This window comes from Lactuca virosa, chromosome 5 (assembly GCF_052849685.1).
Source record: "Lactuca virosa cultivar CGN04683 chromosome 5, Lactuca_virosa_CGN04683_v6, whole genome shotgun sequence".
Lineage (NCBI taxonomy): Eukaryota > Viridiplantae > Streptophyta > Magnoliopsida > Asterales > Asteraceae > Lactuca > Lactuca virosa.
Genome location: NC_136430.1, coordinates 309,827,529 through 309,851,998, shown reverse-complemented (window position 1 = coordinate 309,851,998; position 24,470 = coordinate 309,827,529). Strand labels below are relative to the sequence as shown.

Here is a 24,470-nt window from a genome sequence, read left to right as displayed (position 1 = left end):
TAGGTTTATGGAAGTTAGTGAGAAGAGGCATGATGATACCAATGCTACATTGAGAAATCAACAAGCCTCCATCTCAAATATAGAGACTCAAGTCGGGATATTGACCAAACTTGTGCACGAACGACTAATTCTTAGCAAGTCTGAGCTAAAACCGCAACCTCATGTCATGGAAATATCTACTGAAGAAGACATTAATTCTAAGCCTTTGGTGATCCTCAATGCAGCCACAAGGCAGCCCGATCCGCAGCCAAAAGTAGCGAAGGACGAGAATAATGTCACGTTGCGGCCCCAACAGAACAACATTCAAACTTCTTCCATCAAGTCATATCAGCCACCACTACCTTATCCTTCTTGAGATAAGTTGAGCCCACTGGAACAAGAGCATAAAAGATTTATCGAACAAGTGAAGGGAATTTCGATTAACATACCATTCATCAAAGCCATAGTAAAGATGCTCAAATATGCAAAATTTATTCAAGACCTTCTTAACACTCATCAAGAATTAGAAAAGATTTCTAAAGTTGTTCTTAATAAACAACGTTTAGCGGTTGTAATGGAAAGAATACCAACCAAGATGGGAGATCCACGATGTCTCACTTTTCCATGTAAGTTTGGAAATGCAACAAAGACCTATGCTTTGGCAGATTCTGGAGCTAGTATCAATATGATGCCATATTTGTTCTACCGAAAGCTTAACTTACCGAAATTGAAGAACACGAGAATGGCGATGAATATGGCAAATCGATCGGTTACTTATCCTCGAGGCATTGTTGAATATTTATTGGTGAAAATTGGAAATTTTGTTTTACCAATTGATTTTGTTGTTTTGGATATGAAAGAGGATGAAGATGTGCCTATTATTCTTGGACTTCCATTACTCAATACCACAAGAGCTTTAGTCAATATTTACAATTCGAAGCTTAGATTACGAGTAGGAGACGAAGATATAACATTCAGGGTCAACAAAAAGATCACACCTTCAAAATCTAGTAACGATGTCTTTTTATGGACGAAGTAAGTAAAGAAAAGTATGAAGAAGATAATGAGCTTGAGTAGTTGGAGAAGTTGATGGAAGAGGAGTTACGAACTTGGGAGAAGCTAAAAATACAAGAAGATGTGAAGCTTACAAAGCCTAGAGCTTCGAATCCAATGACCTTTGAAGTGTTTGCATTCACTACCCCAAGGGTGGAATCCGAGGAAAGAAGATCTCAGTGACGAGGGGGAGGAAAAATATTTCGAATTTCTTGAAACTCTCACCCAAAAGTCGAAACTTTTCACAAAATTTGGAAAATTTTCTAGGCTTTTTGTATTTGTTTTTCGTACCAGATTTTCGCGGTTGCATTTTTGGCACACATCGAGGGGGAGATTCGTCAAGTTTATTCCTCGAACGCTTCTCATCCCTTATAGGTTTTATAGTCACTTGTTGATTATAAAAATGGGGAGAATGTAGAAATGGGTATTTGAAGCTTCTCGGGTTCATTTGCGGATTTGAAGACCGGTGTTACTTCGAGGGGGAGTTGGTCTTGATCGCACGAGCTCGTTTGGAAATTAAAGCTGGGACATCCAATTCTAACTTTGAGGGGGAGAATTTTAGGGAGCAAAGTTCTCCTTGGATGTGTCTTACCCTCTTGTATGTGTAATGGGTTGAGTCTTTCCTATAAATAAGAAGTGACTGACTCCCATTTATGTAAGAATTTGTAAGACCCATTTGAGAGTTAGTTTAGTGAGAAAATATTCAAAACTTACTTGTACTCTTACTATTCTAATGGAGCTTAAACGTGTTTATTTACTCCTTGTGTTCTTGATGTTTGTATGATTCACTAGATCTTTACAATTTCGCGCATGCCAACATAATAAGGCCCACTACAAACTAGAGAAACTATTTCACCTCAAACCCCAAAATTGGGATACTTTTGGTGTTGCTACTGAAAAAAATATCGTTTCTATTACCCCAGATGGTCCAAAGGAAGGCTTGGATGACCGCTTCATATTTGATTGAATCAAATTTCGACCAGCTTGGATCAACCCCGCCTTTAAACAGATCATCAATGCAGCTGCATAGATAGGTTGGGGAGCTATTGCCAGCAAACACTAAGGGCTGCCATAATATAACGCCCGCAGATCCGGGCTAGTCAATTTAGAGACTATAAGCATCAAAAATTAGTTTTTGATGGACGATTATTTAGAAGGATTAATCTTTTCCAAGTGGTAGTATATGTTACAAGGGTTCCATACATATAAAGAACGTTGAAATCCGAGTTATAACAAAGAAGTTATGGCCCGTCGAAGTTTTACGGCAAAACCGGCACGACACGGCGCGACGTAAATAGTGAATTTACGATACAAGAATTTTTATCCGTAGTGATCTAAACAAAAGTCGTAGTATACATTAAACTGAGAGCGTGCATAAAAAGATCGCCCAAATATGACTTCGTGTGACATCCCCATTTTCACGGCCAGAAAAGTCCGATTTTTGTTTATGCTTTGTTTAAAAATCAGAGTAACATTTTAAATAAAAGTGTTGCGGAATTTGTTCCCAAAATAAAATATGATAAAGATTTATCAAAGCATTTCCGTAGAAATGTATTTCATTAAAAACCTCGGGATGTCATGTTCAATACAGATCAAAAGCATAAACAGTACAATATAAGCCTTACTACATTTATTCATATCTACAGGCCTATATCCGTAATTCTCTCATCCCAAACATCATATCTATGCTCGTGCGCCACTACCTGTAATACAAGAAACTGAGTGGGTCAGGCTTGGGAGCCTGGTGAGCACATAGGGTTTTCAACCCACAATAAATAAGTTTATTAATTTCATCAATCAACAATAACCCGATTACCCGTTCCCGTTATCCTCACATTACGTCCCTAAAACACCTATCATAAGGGACCTAGACTAAGGATCAATATCGGGATGGACACTAATGCCAAGGGGTCTCCTCAGCAATAAATGTCCTAAAGGCAACCATGAGGGGGATGGAGTACACCGGTGAACACATCGTTCACAAACACCTACAGGTTGCGAGCCTGCTAGCGTTCCACTGGACTGTCTAGAAGAGTCCGTGGTCGTCATCCATACTCCGCTAGATGACAGAATCAATAACAACAACATCGAGGCCTCTCATCATTTTATCACACATTGTCTTATTACATCTACCCATGTTTTACCCCAACATTTTTTGTAGATATAAAATACATATACAGTTTAAATTATTTAAAACATGTATAAAAATCTTTCATCAGTATAGGCAGCAAGTATTCAGATAATATGCACACATAGCACGTAATTAATATAAAATACTTCATATCTATGTGTAAGATGAAAGTAACTATGCACTCACCTGATTAGGTGGTGACTCGGTATTTGAACAGCACTTCGTTATCTCAAAACAATTTTTCCTTGACCAAAACCTAGTATTAATACCACTAGAGTTTAGTTTTAACGTTAACCGTGACTAATTAATAGTCTAGCTATTATTATTATTATATAAGCGTTAAATAACACTCAATATATAAATAATAATAGCCCAAATAATTATTTTAAGGACCTAATAACATTACTATAATTATTTAAAAGTTATATTAAAAATTTTGTAGGCGTACCTTACTTACAACGGGTTTTTCTCAAAAACAATTATCCCTTGATAAAACAGCGAGTTTTTTCTTAAAACCGGGCTTCTTGCGGGCAGAGCTTCAGCTTGAATGGATAGAGAGAGTATAGAGAGTGAAAGTATGGGTTGAAGGTGTGAAGAATGAGGCAGCCCCGAGCCTCAATTTATAGTGCTCTGGGTGCTCCACTAGTGCTCCACTACCTGCTTAGTGCTCCACTACCTGCTCCACTAATTGCTTAGTGCTCCACTACCTGCTCCACTACTTGCTTAGTGCTCCACTACCTGCTCCACTACTTTCATTTAGACTCTATCGGCTAATTCTCGGCCGATCTTAAATTTAAGAGTAGGAGGAGATTAGACTGCTAAATGACTGCGAAGAATTCGTAACTCCTTCATACGGACTCCGTTTTCGTCTGTCTTTTTACCGTTGAGTTCTTATTAATGATATCTTCAACTCTCATTTAGGTCGCGTAAGCCAAAAATCGCTCGAACTAAAATTCGAGTTTCGGGTTGTACACTGCTAAGCCGAAACTTTGAAAAATCATAACTTCCTCATACGAAGTCAGATTTGGGCGTTCTTTTTATGGATTTTCTTGGTTTAACATATACTACAACTTTGGTTTAGATCACTAAGGCTAAAAGTCGCTCCATTGTAAATTCACTATTTACGCTTCCCGGTGTCGTGCCGGTTTTGCCGTAAAACTTCGGCGGGTCATAACTTCTTCCTTATAAATCGGATTTCGGCGTTCTTTATATTCCCGAAATCCTTGTTTCAACCACTACAACTTTATGTAAAGATATCGGGCTTATCTCATATTTTAATTTTGACGCTTATTTTTATTCTTTATTAATTATACATTTATAATTAAATAATAAGCACATAAATTCACAAAATACTCAAATATTTCATTTTTATTACATCAAAAGAGTTACAATAGTTGACCTAGACTATTACATCGTCTAAAAATGCTTAGCCCCGAAACCCGGGCGTTACAATTCTCTCCCCCTTAGGATGATTCCGTCCCGGAATCATGCGTCAGCAAACAGATGCGGATAGCGACTCATCATGTCATCCTCTGTTTCCCAAGTGAGATTCGGCCCATTCGAATGTTTCCATCGGACTAGCACTAAGTCGACCATCTTGCGTCGTAACTTCTTAATCTTACGGTCAACAATTGCCTCGGGCTCTTCGATTAGCCTCTTATTCTCATCCATTCTTAACTCCGAGATCGGAATTATGTCGGGAACTTCTCCCGTGAATTTCCTCAGATAACATACATGGAAGGTGTTATGAATACCATCGAGTTCTTCGGGCAATTCCAGCTTGTAAGCTTGGTTCCCAATCTTCTGAAGAACTTTGAACGGTCCAATAAACCTTGGACTCAGCTTTCCTCGTTTCCCGAATCGTATAAGTCCTTTCCACGGTGAGACTTTAAGCAAAACGGAATCCCCAACTTCGAAGGTCATCGGTCGTCTTTTCTTGTCAGCATAGCTCTTCTGACGATCCTGAGCTGCTAACATCCTTTCCCTGATCACCTTCAGCTTCTCAGCAGTCTCATGGACTATCTCGGGGCCCATAAACTGCTTTTCGCCAGCCTCAAGCCAACAAGAAGGCGTACGACACCTTTGTCCATACAAAGCTTGATAAGGTGCCATCTTGATGCTCGAGTGGAAACTGTTGTTGTAGGAAAATTCTACCAATGGTAAGTGTTCATCCCAGTTACCTTGGAACTCGAGGGTACATGCTCTCAACATATCTTCAAGCGTTTGAATCGTTCTTTCACTCTGACCATCAGTCTGTGGATGGTAAGCTGTACTCAGACATAACTTCGTACCCAATTCCTCTTGTAGACTTCTCCAAAACCTTGACGTGAAACGACTATCACGATCCGATACAATTGTTAGAGGAACACCGTGAAGTCTCACAATTTCCTTCACGTAAGCATTTGCAAGCTTATCCATAGACCACCTTTCATTGGCAGCTATGAAGTGTGCACTCTTTGTGAAACGATCCACGACCACCCAAATCATGTCGTGACCGTTCTTCGTCCTGGGTAGTTTAGTCACAAAATCCATGGTGATGTCTTCCCATTTACCCATGGGTACAGGCAAGGGTTCTAAACTCCCATATGGTTTCTGATGTTGTGCCTTAACTCTTGCACAAATTACACACTCGGCCACATACTTCGCAACGTCAAGCTTCATCGTCGGCCACCAGTAGTAGGGTTTTAGGTCCCTATACATTTTAGTGCTACCGGGATGAATCGAGTACATGGTCTTGTGAGCTTCTTCCATCAGAAGATCTCTTATTCCTCCAGTCTTAGGTACCCAAATCTGATCTTGGAATACCTTTAGTCCTTGACTGTTTGTACCGAACACTGATGTTTTTCCCAAACGTTCTTCTTTTCTGTCACTCTTCTCTGAAGCTTCTTCTTGAGCTTCCCTGATACTTTCCACAATGGTCGAGACAATATCTATTCTCAACGCTCTTGGCCTTTTTCTTTCAAGGTTGACTTTTCGACTGAGAGCATCAGCGACAACGTTTGCTTTACCGGGGTGGTAAAGTATCTCATAGTCATAGTCCTTGAGTAATTCTAGCCAGCGTCGTTGCCTCATGTTCAATTCTTTCTGATTAAAGAGATATTGGAGACTCTTATGATCGGTGAAAAGTTTGCACTTCGTGCCATAGAGGTAATGCATCCATATTTTTAGAGCGAAAACTACCGCCGCCAACTCCAAGTCATGAGTCGGGTAGTTCTTTTCATGTTCCTTCAACTGTCGAGACGCATATGCGATCACCTTTTCTCTTTGGGTCAAAACACAACCCAACCCAACACCAGACGCATCGCTATAAACGGCGAAGTCTTCAACTCCATTGGGTAGAGAAAGTATCGGTGCCTCGCATAGTTTCTTCTTTAGCTTCTCGAATGCTTCTTTATGCTTATCACTCCAAGCATAGGTAGCTCCTTTGTGGGTTAACGCTGTTAATGGACTAGCGATTGAAGAAAATCCTTGGATAAACCTTCGGTAATATCCGGCTAATCCTAAAAAGCTTCGGATCTCCGTGGGACTTTTTGGTTGTTCCCACTTCATTACCGCTTCAATCTTTGCTGGATCGACCATTATCCCTTCTTGGTTGACCACGTGACCCAAGAATTGGACTTCTCGAATCCAAAAATCACATTTGGAGAATTTAGCATACAGCTTCTCCTTCTTCAAGACTTCTAACACTTCCTACAAGTGTCTACCATGCTCTTCTTGGCTTTTCGAGTAGATGAGAATGTCATCTATGAACACTATCACGGATTTATCGAGGAATGGTTTACAAACCCTGTTCATCAGATCCATGAATGCTGCTGGAGCATTAGTTAGTCCAAACGACATAACCAAGAACTCGTAGTGTCCATATCTCGTTCTGAACGCAGTCTTCTCAATATCCTGATCTCTCACCTTCAGTTGATGATATCCTGACCTAAGATCGATCTTTGAGAAATAACTTGAACCTTGCAGTTGATCGAACAGGTCATCAATCCTTGGCAACGTATATCTATTCTTTATTGTTGCCTTGTTCAGCTCTCTGTAATCAATACACATTCTCATACTTCCATCTTTCTTTTTCACGAATAACACCGGAGCTCCCCAGGGTGATGAACTAGGTCTAATGAAACCTTTGTCCAATAACTCCTGAAGTTGCATCATTAGCTCCTTCATCTCCGTCGGTGCTAATCGGTAAGGTGCTTTTGCTATTGGTGTCGTTCCTGGTAACAAGTCAATACGGAATTCTACTTGTCGATCAGGCGGTAATCCGGGAAGATCTTCGGGAAATACTTCCGGATAATCACACACGACAGGAATGCTCTGTATCACCTTCTTTTCCTTCTTAGCATCGATCACGAATGCTAAATATGATGTACATCCCTTGGTCAAACATTTTCTGGCTTTCATTAGAGAAATGATTCCAGAATTTACCCTGCGTTTGTCCCCATACACCATAAACGACTCTTTCCCAGGCGGGTTTACTTTTACGATCTTCTTTTTGCACAGTATTTCCGCATCATTGGTGCTAAGCCAATCCATTCCCAACACGATGTCGAAACCGTTAAGTTCGATAGGCAATAATTCCTCGTGAAACTTATTCCCGTTCAAATCAATTAAGATGTTTTTCATACGATGGCTAACAGGTACAAACTTGCCACTAGCAACTTCGACTAATAAGGCATTATCTAGTCTATCGACAGGCAAAGCTAGCTTTCTACCAAATTCATGCGAAATAAAGGAGTAGTTGGCTCCAGAATCAAATAAAATTTGGGCAGGCAATTTGTTTACGAGAAAGGTACCTGAAGCGACATCAGCTTCTTCCTTAGCAGCTTCCAGTGTCATCTGGAAGGCTCTAGCCTTCGGCTTTGGTGGAATGTTGGGTCTTCCTGCTTCCTTCTTCTTCGGGCAGTCCCTCGAAATGTGCCCCTCCTCGTTGCACTCATAACAGACCTTCTTAGTGAATGTGCATTCATTGGCATAGTGCCCAGGCTTTCCCACATTTGAAACAAGTGACCCCTCCGTCACACTTCCCAGAGTGCTTCTTCTTGCACTTGTCACACCACTTCACTTCGCCTCCTCCACCTCCTTTCGAACTAGACTTTGAGAATTTACCCTTTTTGCTGGACCCCGAGGGTCCTTCAAACTTCCTCTTCTCACCAACCTCTGACCTTTCCAGACCTTTCTCCCTGATCTGGGTCTCAACATTTCTGGCAGCCCAGATGGCGGCTTTCAACGTGGTTGCTTGCTTAACCATTGGACCATAGTCCGCTGGTAGTCCAAGGGCAAACTTATTGACCTTTGAGAGTTCTGTTGGAACTAGGTATGGGATAAGCTTCATTTTCTCCGTGAAACTTGCAGCGTATTCAGCAACGCTCATCTTTCCCTTCTTCAAATTCTGAAACTCATTATTGATTTCTAATAGGTCCTGCTCTGAGCAGTATTGCAGTTTCAGTTGTTCCACAAAATCTTCCCAAGACATTTTACTCGCTTCTCCCTTGGGCATAGAATCAGCTAACAGCTTCCACCAACTCAACACGCCAGATTTCAACAACGGGATCGCAAGAGCGGTCTTCTGCCTGTTGCTGCATTCGCAACTTTCAAACATTGTCTCCATTTCGGAGATCCAATCCATAATTTGCACCGGCGTCGGGCTTCCGGATAGACACGGTGGCTTAGACGCCATAAAATCCTTGTATTTACATCCTCTTCCATCATTTCCTCCATTACGATTGCCTTGTCTAACAATTTGTGGGTTGTCTTGACCAACGGTTCCACTGAAGTTTCCACCTTCCGATGGCCCTCCATTCACTTCGGGCTCTTCAACTTGGATTGAAAGTTCTTCACGATTTTGTCGAAGCAGACGTCTAGTTTCTTCCATCTGATTATCCAACATCGCCTGAATCATCAATTGTACACCAGCCATCGTTACTGGCTCAGGTGCTGCAGCTACAACAGGTATTTGCTCAATTACAGGTGGTCGATTCCTGTTTTCGTTTGCGTTTCCAGCTCCACTGCGGGTTCTTGCCATTTTGATCTATACACCGAATAAGGTGAATTTAGATCTTTATTCGGGATAGACGTTTAAATCATCCTTATCTCTCCGAAACGTTTACATGTTAGTTCTAATATCGTAGTCGTACGTTTAGAATCCTAAACACATAAGGTTTCCAGATCCGGTCGGCAACAGACCATAGATCCGAACAAATAACAGCATATAAGGCATAAATCATTTAGCACATAAAAGAATTTTAGGCACAATTCCTAAAATAAGCTAGTGCTCACACCTCACAATCATCGCTTAGCATCCTAAGTTTAAGTCTAGAAATCCTACAAATTCCTAGTTCGCTTAAACTAATGCTCTGATACCAACTGTGACATCCCCATTTTCACGGCCAGAAAAGTCTGATTTTTGTTTATGCTTTGTTTAAAAATCAGAGTAACATTTTAAATAAAAGTGTTGCAGAATTTGTTCCCAAAATAAAATATGATAAAGATTTATCAAAGCATTTCCGTAGAAATGTATTTCATTAAAAACCTCGGGATGTCATGTTCAATACAGATCAAAAGCATAAACAGTACAATATAAGCCTTACTACATTTATTCATATCTACAGGCCTATATCCGTAATTCTCTCATCCCAAACATCATATCTATGCTCGTGCGTCACTACCTGTAATACAAGAAACTGAGTGGGTCAGGCTTGGGAGCCTGGTGAGCACATAGGGTTTTCAACCCACAATAAATAAGTTTATTAATTTCATCAATCAACAATAACCCGATTACCCGTTCCCGTTATCCTCACATTACGTCCCTAAAACACCTATCATAAGGGACCTAGACTAAGGATCAATATCGGGATGGACACTAATGCCAAGGGGTCTCCTCAGCAATAAATGTCCTAAAGGCAACCATGAGGGGGATGGAGTACACCGGTGAACACATCGTTCACAAACACCTACAGGTTGCGAGCCTGCTAGCGTTCCACTGGACTGTCTAGAAGAGTCCGTGGTCGTCATCCATACTCCGCTAGATGACAGAATCAATAACAACAACATCGAGGCCTCTCATCATTTTATCACACATTGTCTTATTACATCTACCCATGTTTTACCCCAACATTTTTTGTAGATATAAAATACATATACAGTTTAAATTATTTAAAACATGTATAAAAATCTTTCATCAGTATAGGCAGCAAGTATTCAGATAATATGCACACATAGCACGTAATTAATATAAAATACTTCATATCTATGTGTAAGATGAAAGTAACTATGCACTCACCTGATTAGGTGGTGACTCGGTATTTGAACAGCACTTCGTTATCTCAAAACAATTTTTCCTTGACCAAAACCTAGTATTAATATCACTAGAGTTTAGTTTTAACGTTAACCGTGACTAATTAATAGTCTAGCTATTATTATTATTATATAAGCGTTAAATAACACTCAATATATAAATAATAATAGCCCAAATAATTATTTTAAGGACCTAATAACATTACTATAATTATTTAAAAGTTATATTAAAAATTTTGTAGGCGTACCTTACTTACAGCGGGTTTTTCTCAAAAACAATTATCCCTTGATAAAACAGCGAGTTTTTTCTTAAAACCGGGCTTCTTGCGGGCAGAGCTTCAGCTTGAATGGATAGAGAGAGTATAGAGAGTGAAAGTATGGGTTGAAGGTGTGAAGAATGAGGCAGCCCCGAGCCTCAATTTATAGTGCTCTGGGTGCTCCACTAGTGCTCCACTACCTGCTTAGTGCTCCACTACCTGCTCCACTAATTGCTTAGTGCTCCACTACCTGCTCCACTACTTGCTTAGTGCTCCACTACCTGCTCCACTACTTTCATTTAGACTCTATCGGCTAATTCTCGGCCGATCTTAAATTTAAGAGTAGGAGGAGATTAGACTGCTAAATGACTGCGAAGAATTCGTAACTCCTTCATACGGACTCCGTTTTCGTCTGTCTTTTTACCGTTGAGTTCTTATTAATGATATCTTCAACTCTCATTTAGGTCGCGTAAGCCAAAAATCGCTCGAACTAAAATTCGAGTTTCGGGTTGTACACTGCTAAGCCGAAACTTTGAAAAATCATAACTTCCTCATACGAAGTCAGATTTGGGCGTTCTTTTTATGGATTTTCTTGGTTTAACATATACTACAACTTTGGTTTAGATCACTAAGGCTAAAAGTCGCTCCATTGTAAATTCACTATTTACGCTTCCCGGTGTCGTGCCGGTTTTGCCGTAAAAACTTCGGCGGGTCATAACTTCTTCGTTATAAATCGGATTTCGGCGTTCTTTATATTCCCGAAATCCTTGTTTCAACCACTACAACTTTATGTAAAGATATCGGGCTTATCTCATATTTTAATTTTGACGCTTATTTTTATTCTTTATTAATTATACATTTATAATTAAATAATAAGCACATAAATTCACAAAATACTCAAATATTTCATTTTTATTACATCAAAAGAGTTACAATAGTTGACCTAGACTATTACATCGTCTAAAAATGCTTAGCCCCGAAACCCGGGCGTTACACTTCGTATGAGAAAGTTATAATTTTTCTAAGATTTGGCATAGCAGTGCACAACCCGAAATTCGAATTTTAGGTCGAGCGGTTTTTGGCCAACGCGACCTAAATGAGAATTGAATATATCATTAATAGGAACTCAACGACAAAAGACAGACGGAAACGGAGTCCGTATGTAAAAGTTATGAGTTTTATGCGGACATTTAACAATGTAATCACCTGCTACTGTTAAATTTAAGATCGGTCGAGAATTAGCCGACGGAGTAAAAAGGAAAGTTGTAGATTTTATTTTTACCTACGCGTGGATATAAATAAATTCAAAAACGAAGCTCGTATACGAAAGTTATGGAAGAAGCTTAGTCTCTACTTTTCGAGCGCGACGAATTCGATACAGTTTTGTAAATCCGAGATAGAATGAGAATTAGCCAACGGGGTCTAAATGAAAGTTGTAGTACTCGTAAATACCAACGTGTGGATATAAAGCACGTAGAAAACGGAGCTCGTACGCGGAAGATACGTATGAAACTTAGGGGCTACTTTACTATAAAATCCCTATATATAAAGGGTGAACTCTTCATATTTTCTTCACACCATAAGCCTTTCTTTCTCTCTCTAACTTCTCTCTAGCCTCCCTAAACCCCTCCCAAGTCTAGGGAACCTCCCTAGCACGAGAAGGAAGCCACGGAGCGCCCGAAGGCTCCGAGAAGAAAAGCGTTCGACTCGGAAACACTGCTCCAGCGAAGTCCGGTTTTTAATAAAAACCCGCTGTAAGTGAGCTACGCCTATACTATATTTAATATAGCTTTTATTTAAATATAGTAATGTTATTAGGACCTTATAATAATTATTTGGGCCATTATTATGGATTATATAAGTGTCGTTATAATATCTTTTTAACCACTCGCGGTACGGGGAATCCAGTTTGTAGGGCCGCTTGGGTTGCTGGATTCAGAAGTGCTATATGCCAAAATGATCCTGCCCTCCGGTGTTTCATGTCTGGCCCCTATCTGTACATAGTGGGTGAAGAGTATTGTTTAACTCTTATATAATGTAATAGTAGCTAGACTATTAATTAGTCTCATTGAACATTAGACTAAACTCTAGTGGTAATGATACTAGGTTTTGTCAATGGAATTGTTTTAAGATTAACGAAGTGCTGTCCGAGTGAAGAATCACCACCTTAACAGGTGAGTGCATATTTACTTTCATCTTACACATAGATATGAAGTATTTTATATAAATTACGTGCTATGTGTGCGTATTATCTGTATACTTGCTATCTATGATGGATGAACGATTTTATACATGTTTTAAATGATTTAAACTGTATATGTATTTTATATCTACAAAATATGTTGGGTAAAACATGGGTAGATGAATTATGAGTTGGATGATGAGATGAGAGGTGCTATAGACCACTAGATAAGGGTGAGAGGTGAACAATGAGGGAAGCCTTTTACCCAAGCGTTGGACCCGTCATCTACAGAGTATGGATGACAACCACAGACTATTCTAGACAGTCCAGTGGAACACTAGCAGGCTCGCAACCTGTAGGTGTTGTGAACGATGTGTTCACCCGGTGTACTCTAAAACCCGGTCGACTATGCAGACTTAGTGCCCGAATCTTGGCGATCATGCAGACTTGGTGCCTAAACCCTGACGATCATGCAGACTTGGTGCCTAAACCCTGGTGATCATGCAGACTTGGTGCCTAAACCCTGGTGATCACGCAGACTTGGTGCCTAAACCCTTGCGAGCATGCAGACTTGGTGCCTAAACCCCGACGACTATGCAGACTTAGTGCCCGTTGTGTAAACTATGGCAACGATAGACTTCGTGCCGATTCCTTTGGATGATATTTAGGATAGAATGAATGAGGAATAGCTGATTCTTAGGGTAGATCCTTAAGAATAAGGAAGATAATGGGGATGGGTAAGTGGGTTAATTGTTTGATGATTAAATATAATATAGTTATATTATTATGGGTCGAAAACCCTATGTACTCACCGGGTTTCCCAACCTGACCCACTCAAGCTTATTTATATCAAAGGTGTTGATATGAAGTCACATTACACTGAGAGTTTAAGGAGATATAAATCACTAGTGATAATGAATGTAAGTTCTGTTTATGCTTATGTTTCTGTATTGACGATGACATCCCAAATGTTTTAAAATGAATAAAAATACTTTTCTTCGTTTGATAACGTATTTATCATGTTTTACTGGGAACAAATTCCGCAACATTTTTATTAAAATAGATACTCTGATTTTTATAAAGCATAAAGAAAATCGGTCTTTTCTGGCCGTGAAAATGAGGATGTCACAGTTGGTATCAGAGCATTAGTTTAAGCGAACTAGGAATAAGGATTTATTTCTAGACTTAAACTTAGAATGCTATGCGATGATCGTGAGGAGTGTGTCTAATATATTTTAGGAAGTACACCTAAATAGACACAAGCACTAGCTTAATTAGGGAAGATGCCTAAATGATTTTATGTGCTAAATGATTTGTAATGCTTTATGCTATCTTTTGATCAGATCTATGGTCTGTTGCCGACCAGATCTGGAAATTTTATGTGCTCAGGTTTCTAAACGTTTAATTACGATATTAGAACTGACATGTAACTTTTTGGAGTAATAAGGAGGAATACGCGTCTAAATCTTCCTCTATCTATATTTTCGTCTCGATACGCCGAACGCCTGCTTTGGTGTATAGTATGTCATGATAAGGACTCATAGCAAACTGAGCAAATGGAGAAAATGAAAAGGCTTACGATATTGAATGATACCTATCGGAAGATATTTTAAGAGTGATATCCTTCCTTTAGAATGCATCTAAAAAATAATATGCCTAGTACGGGAGAAGTACACTTTCGATTAGCAGAAAGAAAGACTTTTTTGTATAATCCATGAAGTTATCCCATCGTCTGACATTTCCATCACCAACCGAGTTGAAGCAAAATTGATGATTGAAGATACGCATGGAAGAAGTCCAAGTAGAGTCTAGGGAAAATTATATGATTGTTTGGACACATTCGTATGTGTTAAAATTGTTTTTATGATAATGACTTGGAGAACTGCGAGGCAATACTTGGGACGAGTACGAGTAGGTGTGAAAGGTAGTAGAGGCCTATACTACCGGAAACACAGGACTCACACTTGGATCAGGGAAAGTCACAAGGTTACCAAGAAGCTAGTAGTTGATTCCGTTTTGTTCATGTATGCCATTACCATTGTTTCGGTAATGACTAAGAAGATGATTGTTATTCCGACCCTAGTGGTCATATCAAATTGAGTCCGACTCCGATGAGTATGTTAAGTGGTTCAGAGAACCAAGTTCGATGTAGCACCTGACTTAAGACGGAAGAATTAATCAAAGAGATCAATAGAGGTATCGCAACGGTTCCTTGTAGCTAGAAATTCTACCTTTTAAGATGAGATTAGAACATGAAGGAAAGTATAGTCTGTTCTGGAAGACTCTAAGAGACCTCAGTCTAAGCGTTGCAACATACGATGATAGGTCATTAGAATATGACACATCGTTCCATTGTAGTAATAAAAGAACTTATCTTAAGTTTGTTAAGAAGAAGAAGGAGTCTCCAATAAGGATCAGGAGTCTGAATCAAAGGTCATGATTAAAGGTCTAACATGAGACAGAGAACGGGAGCAAGATCGAGCGCCGCCTGAAGTCAAGGAGTCCAATAGTTAGATACTCATTCGAAGGAACAAAGAAGTTACGATTATTACCTAGGATGAAGAGATAACGTATGGACTCATTATACTGCCCTGTTTCGTTGATGATTCCGGGACGTAATCATCCTAAGGGGGAGATAATTGTAACGCCCGCAGATCCGGGCTAGTCAATTTAGAGACTATAAGCATCAAAAATTAGTTTTTGATGGAAGATTATTTAGAAGGATTAATCTTTTCCAAGTGGTAGTATATGCTACAAGGGTTCCGTACATATAAATAACGCCGAAATCCGAGTTATAACAAAGAAGTTATGGCCCGTTGAAGTTTTTCGGCAAAACCAGCACGACACGGCGCGACGTAAATAGTGAATTTACGATACAAGACCTTTTGGCCTTAGTGATCTAAACAAAAGTCGTAGTATACGTTAAACCGAGAGTGTGCATAAAAAGAACGCCCAAATCTGACTTCGTATGAGCAAGTTATAATTTTTCTAAGATTTGGCATAAAGGTGAACAACCCAGAATTCAAATTTTAGATCGAGCGGTTTTTGGCCACCGCGACCTAAATGAGAATTGAATATCTCATTAATAGGAACTCAGCGACAAAAAGACAGACGAAAACGGATTCCGTATGTAAAAGTTATGAATTTTACGCGGACATTTAACAGTGTAATCACCTCCTACTGTTAAATTTAAGATCAGTCGAGAATTAGCCGACGGAGTAAAAAGGAAAGTTGTAGATTTTATTTTTACCTACGCGTGGACATAAATAAATTCAAAAACGAAGCTCGTATACGAAAGTTATGGAAGAAGCTTAGTCTCTACTTTTCGAGCGCGACGAATTCGATACAGTTTTGTAAATCTGAGATAGAATGAGAATTAGCCAACGGGGTCTAAATGAAAGTTGTAGTACTCGTAAATACCAACATGTGGATATAAAGAACGTAGAAAATGGAGCTCGTACGCGGAAGATACGTATGAAACTTAGGGGCTACTTTACTATAAAATCCCTATATATAAAGGGTGAACTCTTCATATTTTCTTCACACCATAAGCCTTTCTTTCTCTCTCTAACTTCTCTCTAGCCTCCCTAAACCCCTCCCAAGTCTAGGGAACCTCCCTAGCACGAGAAGGAAGCCACGGAGCGCCCGAAGGCTCCGAGAAGAAAAGCGTTCGACTCGGAAACACTGCTCCAGCGAAGTCCGGTTTTTAATAAAAACCCGCTGTAAGTGAGCTACGCCTATACTATATTTAATATAGCTTTTATTTAAATATAGTAATGTTATTAGGACCTTATAATAATTATTTGGGCCATTATTATGGATTATATAAGTGTCGTTATAATATCTTTTTAACCACTCGCGGTACGGGGAATCCAGTTTGTAGGGCCGCTTGGGTTGCTGGATTCAGAAGTGCTATATGCCAAAATGATCCTGCCCTCCGGTGTTTCATGTCTGGCCCCTATCTGTACATAGTGGGTGAAGAGTATTGTTTAACTCTTATATAATGTAATAGTAGCTAGACTATTAATTAGTCTCATTGAACATTAGACTAAACTCTAGTGGTAATGATACTAGGTTTTGTCAATGGAATTGTTTTAAGATTAACGAAGTGCTGTCCGAGTGAAGAATCACCACCTTAACAGGTGAGTGCATATTTACTTTCATCTTACACATAGATATGAAGTATTTTATATAAATTACGTGCTATGTGTGCGTATTATCTGTATACTTGCTATCTATGATGGATGAACGATTTTATACATGTTTTAAATGATTTAAACTGTATATGTATTTTATATCTACAAAATATGTTGGGTAAAACATGGGTAGATGAATTATGAGTTGGATGATGAGATGAGAGGTGCTATAGACCACTAGATAAGGGTGAGAGGTGAACAATGAGGGAAGCCTTTTACCCAAGCGTTGGACCCGTCATCTACAGAGTATGGATGACAACCACAGACTATTCTAGACAGTCCAGTGGAACACTAGCAGGCTCGCAACCTGTAGGTGTTGTGAACGATGTGTTCACCCGGTGTACTCTAAAACCCGGTCGACTATGCAGACTTAGTGCCCGAATCTTGGCGATCATGCAGACTTGGTGCCTAAACCCTGACGATCATGCAGACTTGGTGCCTAAACCCTGGTGATCATGCAGACTTGGTGCCTAAACCCTGGTGATCACGCAGACTTGGTGCCTAAACCCTTGCGAGCATGCAGACTTGGTGCCTAAACCCCGACGACTATGCAGACTTAGTGCCCGTTGTGTAAACTATGGCAACGATAGACTTCGTGCCGATTCCTTTGGATGATATTTAGGATAGAATGAATGAGGAATAGCTGATTCTTAGGGTAGATCCTTAAGAATAAGGAAGATAATGGGGATGGGTAAGTGGGTTAATTGTTTGATGATTAAATATAATATAGTTATATTATTATGGGTCGAAAACCCTATGTACTCACCGGGTTTCCCAACCTGACCCACTCAAGCTTATTTATATCAAAGGTGTTGATATGAAGTCACATTACACTGAGAGTTTAAGGAGATATAAATCACTAGTGATAATGAATGTAAGTTCTGTTTATGCTTATGTTTCTGTATTGACGATGACATCCCAAATGTTTTAAAATGAATAAAAATACTTTTCTTCGTTTGATAACGTATTTATCATGTTTTACTGGGAACAAATTCCGCAACATTTTTATTAAAATAGATACTCTGATTTTTATAAAGCATAAAGAAAATCGTTCTTTTCTGGCCGTGAAAATGAGGATGTCACAGTTGGTATCAGAGCATTAGTTTAAGCGAACTAGGAATAAGGATTTATTTCTAGACTTAAACTTAGAATGCTATGCGATGATCGTGAGGAGTGTGTCTAATATATTTTAGGAAGTACACCTAAATAGACACAAGCACTAGCTTAATTAGGGAAGATGCCTAAATGATTTTATGTGCTAAATGATTTGTAATGCTTTATGCTATCTTTTGATCAGATCTATGGTCTGTTGCCGACCAGATCTGGAAATTTTATGTGCTCAGGTTTCTAAACGTTTAATTACGATATTAGAACTGACATGTAACTTTTTGGAGTAATAAGGAGGAATACGCGTCTAAATCTTCCTCTATCTATATTTTCGTCTCGATACGCCGAACGCCTGCTTTGGTGTATAGTATGTCATGATAAGGACTCATAGCAAACTGAGCAAATGGAGAAAATGAAAAGGCTTACGATATTGAATGATACCTATCGGAAGATATTTTAAGAGTGATATCCTTCCTTTAGAATGCATCTAAAAAATAATATGCCTAGTACGGGAGAAGTACACTTTCGATTAGCAGAAAGAAAGACTTTTTTGTATAATCCATGAAGTTATCCCATCGTCTGACATTTCCATCACCAACCGAGTTGAAGCAAAATTGATGATTGAAGATACGCATGGAAGAAGTCCAAGTAGAGTCTAGGGAAAATTATATGATTGTTTGGACACATTCGTATGTGTTAAAATTGTTTTTATGATAATGACTTGGAGAACTGCGAGGCAATACTTGGGACGAGTACGAGTAGGTGTGAAAGGTAGTAGAGGCCTATACTACCGGAAACACAGGACTCACACTTGGATCAGGGAAAGTCACAAGGTTACCAAGAAGCTAGTAGTTGATTCCGTTTTGTTCATGTATGCCATTACCATTGTTTCGGTAATGACTAAGAAGATGATTGTTATTCCGACCCTAGTGGTCATATCAAATTGAGTCCGACTCCGATGAGTATGTTAAGTGGTTCAGAGAACCAAGTTCGATGTAGCACCTGACTTAAGACGGAAGAATTAATCAAAGAGATCAATAGAGGTATCGCAACGGTTCCTTGTAGCTAGAAATTCTACCTTTTAAGATGAGATTAGAACATGAAGGAAAGTATAGTCTGTTCTGGAAGACTCTAAGAGACCTCAGTCTAAGCGTTGCAACATACGATGATAGGTCATTAGAATATGACACATCGTTCCATTGTAGTAATAAAAGAACTTATCTTAAGTTTGTTAAGAAGAAGAAGGAGTCTCCAATAAGGATCAGGAGTCTGAATCAAAGGTCATGATTAAAGGTCTAACATGAGACAGAGAACGGGAGCAAGATCGAGCGCCGCCTGAAGTCAAGGAGTCCAATAGTTAGATACTCATTCGAAGGAACAAAGAAGTTACGATTATTACCTAGGATGAAGAGATAACGTATGGACTCATTATACTGCCCTGTTTCGTTGATGATTCCGGGACGTAATCATCCTAAGGGGGAGATAATTGTAACGCCCGCAGATCCGGGCTAGTCAATTTAGAGACTATAAGCATCAAAAATTAGTTTTTGATGGAAGATTATTTAGAAGGATTAATCTTTTCCAAGTGGTAGTATATGCTACAAGGGTTCCGTACATATAAATAACGCCGAAATCCGAGTTATAACAAAGAAGTTATGGCCCGTTGAAGTTTTTCGGCAAAACCAGCACGACACGGCGCGACGTAAATAGTGAATTTACGATACAAGACCTTTTGGCCTTAGTGATCTAAACAAAAGTCGTAGTATACGTTAAACCGAGAGTGTGCATAAAAAGAACGCCCAAATCTGACTTCGTATGAGCAAGTTATAATTTTTCTAAGATTTGGCATAAAGGTGAACAACCCAGAATTCAAATTTTAGATCGAGCGGTTTTTGGCCACCGCGACCTAAATGAGAATTGAATATCTCATTAATAGGAACTCAGCGACAAAAAGACAGACGAAAACGGATTCCGTATGTAAAAGTTATGAATTTTACGCGGACATTTAACAGTGTAATCACCTCCTACTGTTAAATTTAAGATCAGTCGAGAATTAGCCGACGGAGTAAAAAGGAAAGTTGTAGATTTTATTTTTACCTACGCGTGGACATAAATAAATTCAAAAACGAAGCTCGTATACGAAAGTTATGGAAGAAGCTTAGTCTCTACTTTTCGAGCGCGACGAATTCGATACAGTTTTGTAAATCTGAGATAGAATGAGAATTAGCCAACGGGGTCTAAATGAAAGTTGTAGTACTCGTAAATACCAACATGTGGATATAAAGAACGTAGAAAATGGAGCTCGTACGCGGAAGATACGTATGAAACTTAGGGGCTACTTTACTATAAAATCCCTATATATAAAGGGTGAACTCTTCATATTTTCTTCACACCATAAGCCTTTCTTTCTCTCTCTAACTTCTCTCTAGCCTCCCTAAACCCCTCCCAAGTCTAGGGAACCTCCCTAGCACGAGAAGGAAGCCACGGAGCGCCCGAAGGCTCCGAGAAGAAAAGCGTTCGACTCGGAAACACTGCTCCAGCGAAGTCCGGTTTTTAATAAAAACCCGCTGTAAGTGAGCTACGCCTATACTATATTTAATATAGCTTTTATTTAAATATAGTAATGTTATTAGGACCTTATAATAATTATTTGGGCCATTATTATGGATTATATAAGTGTCGTTATAATATCTTTTTAACCACTCGCGGTACGGGGAATCCAGTTTGTAGGGCCGCTTGGGTTGCTGGATTCAGAAGTGCTATATGCCAAAATGATCCTGCCCTCCGGTGTTTCATGTCTGGCCCCTATCTGTACATAGTGGGTGAAGAGTATTGTTTAACTCTTATATAATGTAATAGTAGCTAGACTATTAATTAGTCTCATTGAACATTAGACTAAACTCTAGTGGTAATGATACTAGGTTTTGTCAATGGAATTGTTTTAAGATTAACGAAGTGCTGTCCGAGTGAAGAATCACCACCTTAACAGGTGAGTGCATATTTACTTTCATCTTACACATAGATATGAAGTATTTTATATAAATTACGTGCTATGTGTGCGTATTATCTGTATACTTGCTATCTATGATGGATGAACGATTTTATACATGTTTTAAATGATTTAAACTGTATATGTATTTTATATCTACAAAATATGTTGGGTAAAACATGGGTAGATGAATTATGAGTTGGATGATGAGATGAGAGGTGCTATAGACCACTAGATAAGGGTGAGAGGTGAACAATGAGGGAAGCCTTTTACCCAAGCGTTGGACCCGTCATCTACAGAGTATGGATGACAACCACAGACTATTCTAGACAGTCCAGTGGAACACTAGCAGGCTCGCAACCTGTAGGTGTTGTGAACGATGTGTTCACCCGGTGTACTCTAAAACCCGGTCGACTATGCAGACTTAGTGCCCGAATCTTGGCGATCATGCAGACTTGGTGCCTAAACCCTGACGATCATGCAGACTTGGTGCCTAAACCCTGGTGATCATGCAGACTTGGTGCCTAAACCCTGGTGATCACGCAGACTTGGTGCCTAAACCCTTGCGAGCATGCAGACTTGGTGCCTAAACCCCGACGACTATGCAGACTTAGTGCCCGTTGTGTAAACTATGGCAACGATAGACTTCGTGCCGATTCCTTTGGATGATATTTAGGATAGAATGAATGAGGAATAGCTGATTCTTAGGGTAGATCCTTAAGAATAAGGAAGATAATGGGGATGGGTAAGTGGGTTAATTGTTTGATGATTAAATATAATATAGTTATATTATTATGGGTCGAAAACCCTATGTACTCACCGGGTTTCCCAACCTGACCCACTCAAGCTTATTTATATCAAAGGTGTTGATATGAAGTCACATTACACTGAGAGTTTAAGGAGATATAAATCACTAGTGATAATGAATGTAAGTTCTGTTTATGCTTATGTTTCTGTATTGACGATGACATCCCAAATGTTTTAAAATGAATAAAAATACTTTTCTTCGTTTGATAACGTATTTATCATGTTTTACTGGGAACAAATTCCGCAACATTTTTATTAAAATAGATACTCTGATTTTTATAAAGCATAAAGAAAATCGTTCTTTTCTGGCCGTGAAAATGAGGATGTCACAGTTGGTATCAGAGCATTAGTTTAAGCGAACTAGGAATAAGGATTTATTTCTAGACTTAAACTTAGAATGCTATGCGATGATCGTGAGGAGTGTGTCTAATATATTTTAGGAAGTACACCTAAATAGACACAAGCACTAGCTTAATTAGGGAAGATGCCTAAATGATTTTATGTGCTAAATGATTTGTAATGCTTTATGCTATCTTTTGATCAGATCTATGGTCTGTTGCCGACCAGATCTGGAAATTTTATGTGCTCAGGTTTCTAAACGTTTAATTACGATATTAGAACTGACATGTAACTTTTTGGAGTAATAAGGAGGAATACGCGTCTAAATCTTCCTCTATCTATATTTTCGTCTCGATACGCCGAACGCCTGCTTTGGTGTATAGTATGTCATGATAAGGACTCATAGCAAACTGAGCAAATGGAGAAAATGAAAAGGCTTACGATATTGAATGATACCTATCGGAAGATATTTTAAGAGTGATATCCTTCCTTTAGAATGCATCTAAAAAATAATATGCCTAGTACGGGAGAAGTACACTTTCGATTAGCAGAAAGAAAGACTTTTTTGTATAATCCATGAAGTTATCCCATCGTCTGACATTTCCATCACCAACCGAGTTGAAGCAAAATTGATGATTGAAGATACGCATGGAAGAAGTCCAAGTAGAGTCTAGGGAAAATTATATGATTGTTTGGACACATTCGTATGTGTTAAAATTGTTTTTATGATAATGACTTGGAGAACTGCGAGGCAATACTTGGGACGAGTACGAGTAGGTGTGAAAGGTAGTAGAGGCCTATACTACCGGAAACACAGGACTCACACTTGGATCAGGGAAAGTCACAAGGTTACCAAGAAGCTAGTAGTTGATTCCGTTTTGTTCATGTATGCCATTACCATTGTTTCGGTAATGACTAAGAAGATGATTGTTATTCCGACCCTAGTGGTCATATCAAATTGAGTCCGACTCCGATGAGTATGTTAAGTGGTTCAGAGAACCAAGTTTGATGTAGCACCTGACTTAAGACGGAAGAATTAATCAAAGAGATCAATAGAGGTATCGCAACGGTTCCTTGTAGCTAGAAATTCTACCTTTTAAGATGAGATTAGAACATGAAGGAAAGTATAGTCTGTTCTGGAAGACTCTAAGAGACCTCAGTCTAAGCGTTGCAACATACGATGATAGGTCATTAGAATATGACACATTGTTCCATTGTAGTAATAAAAGAACTTATCTTAAGTTTGTTAAGAAGAAGAAGGAGTCTCCAATAAGGATCGGGAGTCTGAATCAAAGGTCATGATTAAAGGTCTAACATGAGACAGAGAACGGGAGCAAGATCGAGCGCCGCCTGCAGTCAAGGAGTCCAAGAGTTAGATACTCATTCGAAGGAACAAAGAAGTTACCATTATTACCTAGGATGAAGACATAACGTATGGACTCATTATACTGCCATGTTTCGTTGATGATTCCGGGACGTAATCATCCTAAGGGGGAGATAATTGGTTCGTGTGTGAAGACTTGAAGTACTTTCTAACTGGTTCATGTGTGAAGACTTGGAGTACTTTCTAATGAAAAGTGTGCTACTGGGGAAATTTGAAACTGGTACGTAGCTTCAAAGTCAAGAATATGCGGTAGGCATGTGATGTATTAAATGCATGAGGCACATAAGTCATAATTTGCGGCAACATATACGTATATGTGTGTGAATTGAAGAAGAAGGTTACAGTTCAAAGACCATATATATTCATTTCCTCTTTATTTGTTATTAATTACTTCTCCCACTTCACTTATATAAATCATCACATTCTTACCGCAACTTTTAACTTCTCCCTCACAAATGGATCCACCTGCAGATCATCAAAACCCCATAGATGACCTCGATTGGTTTCAGTACTTTGATCATCAAGATCTTTTCAGGTATATATAAACGTCACTCATTACCCCATCTTTCGCACAGAAAAGTGATTTTGTCTATATTGATCAAAACATGGTTTGGATTTGTAGTGATCAAAAAGAGTCTTTCATCGTGTTGGATTTGATTATCTTGAGTTTTTTTTTTTTTTTTTGGATTTTTGCAGTGGTGACATGCTCGACCATCATGATTACGAGTTGTCGGAAAAATTGCATGAAGTGCT

At 39.1% G+C, this 24,470-nt stretch overlaps 1 protein-coding gene across 1 annotated transcript; it reads left to right on the top strand.

Annotated features, from left to right (window-relative positions):
* The first annotated feature begins 451 nt into the window (after window positions 1-451).
* LOC145113069 (DNA damage-inducible protein 1-like) lies at window positions 452-1,018 on the top strand. The gene has a single exon (XM_079049170.1). The coding sequence runs from the start codon at window positions 452-454 to the stop codon at window positions 1,016-1,018; it is 567 nt and encodes a 188-aa protein (XP_078905296.1).
* Window positions 1,019-24,470: the final 23,452 nt, after the last annotated feature.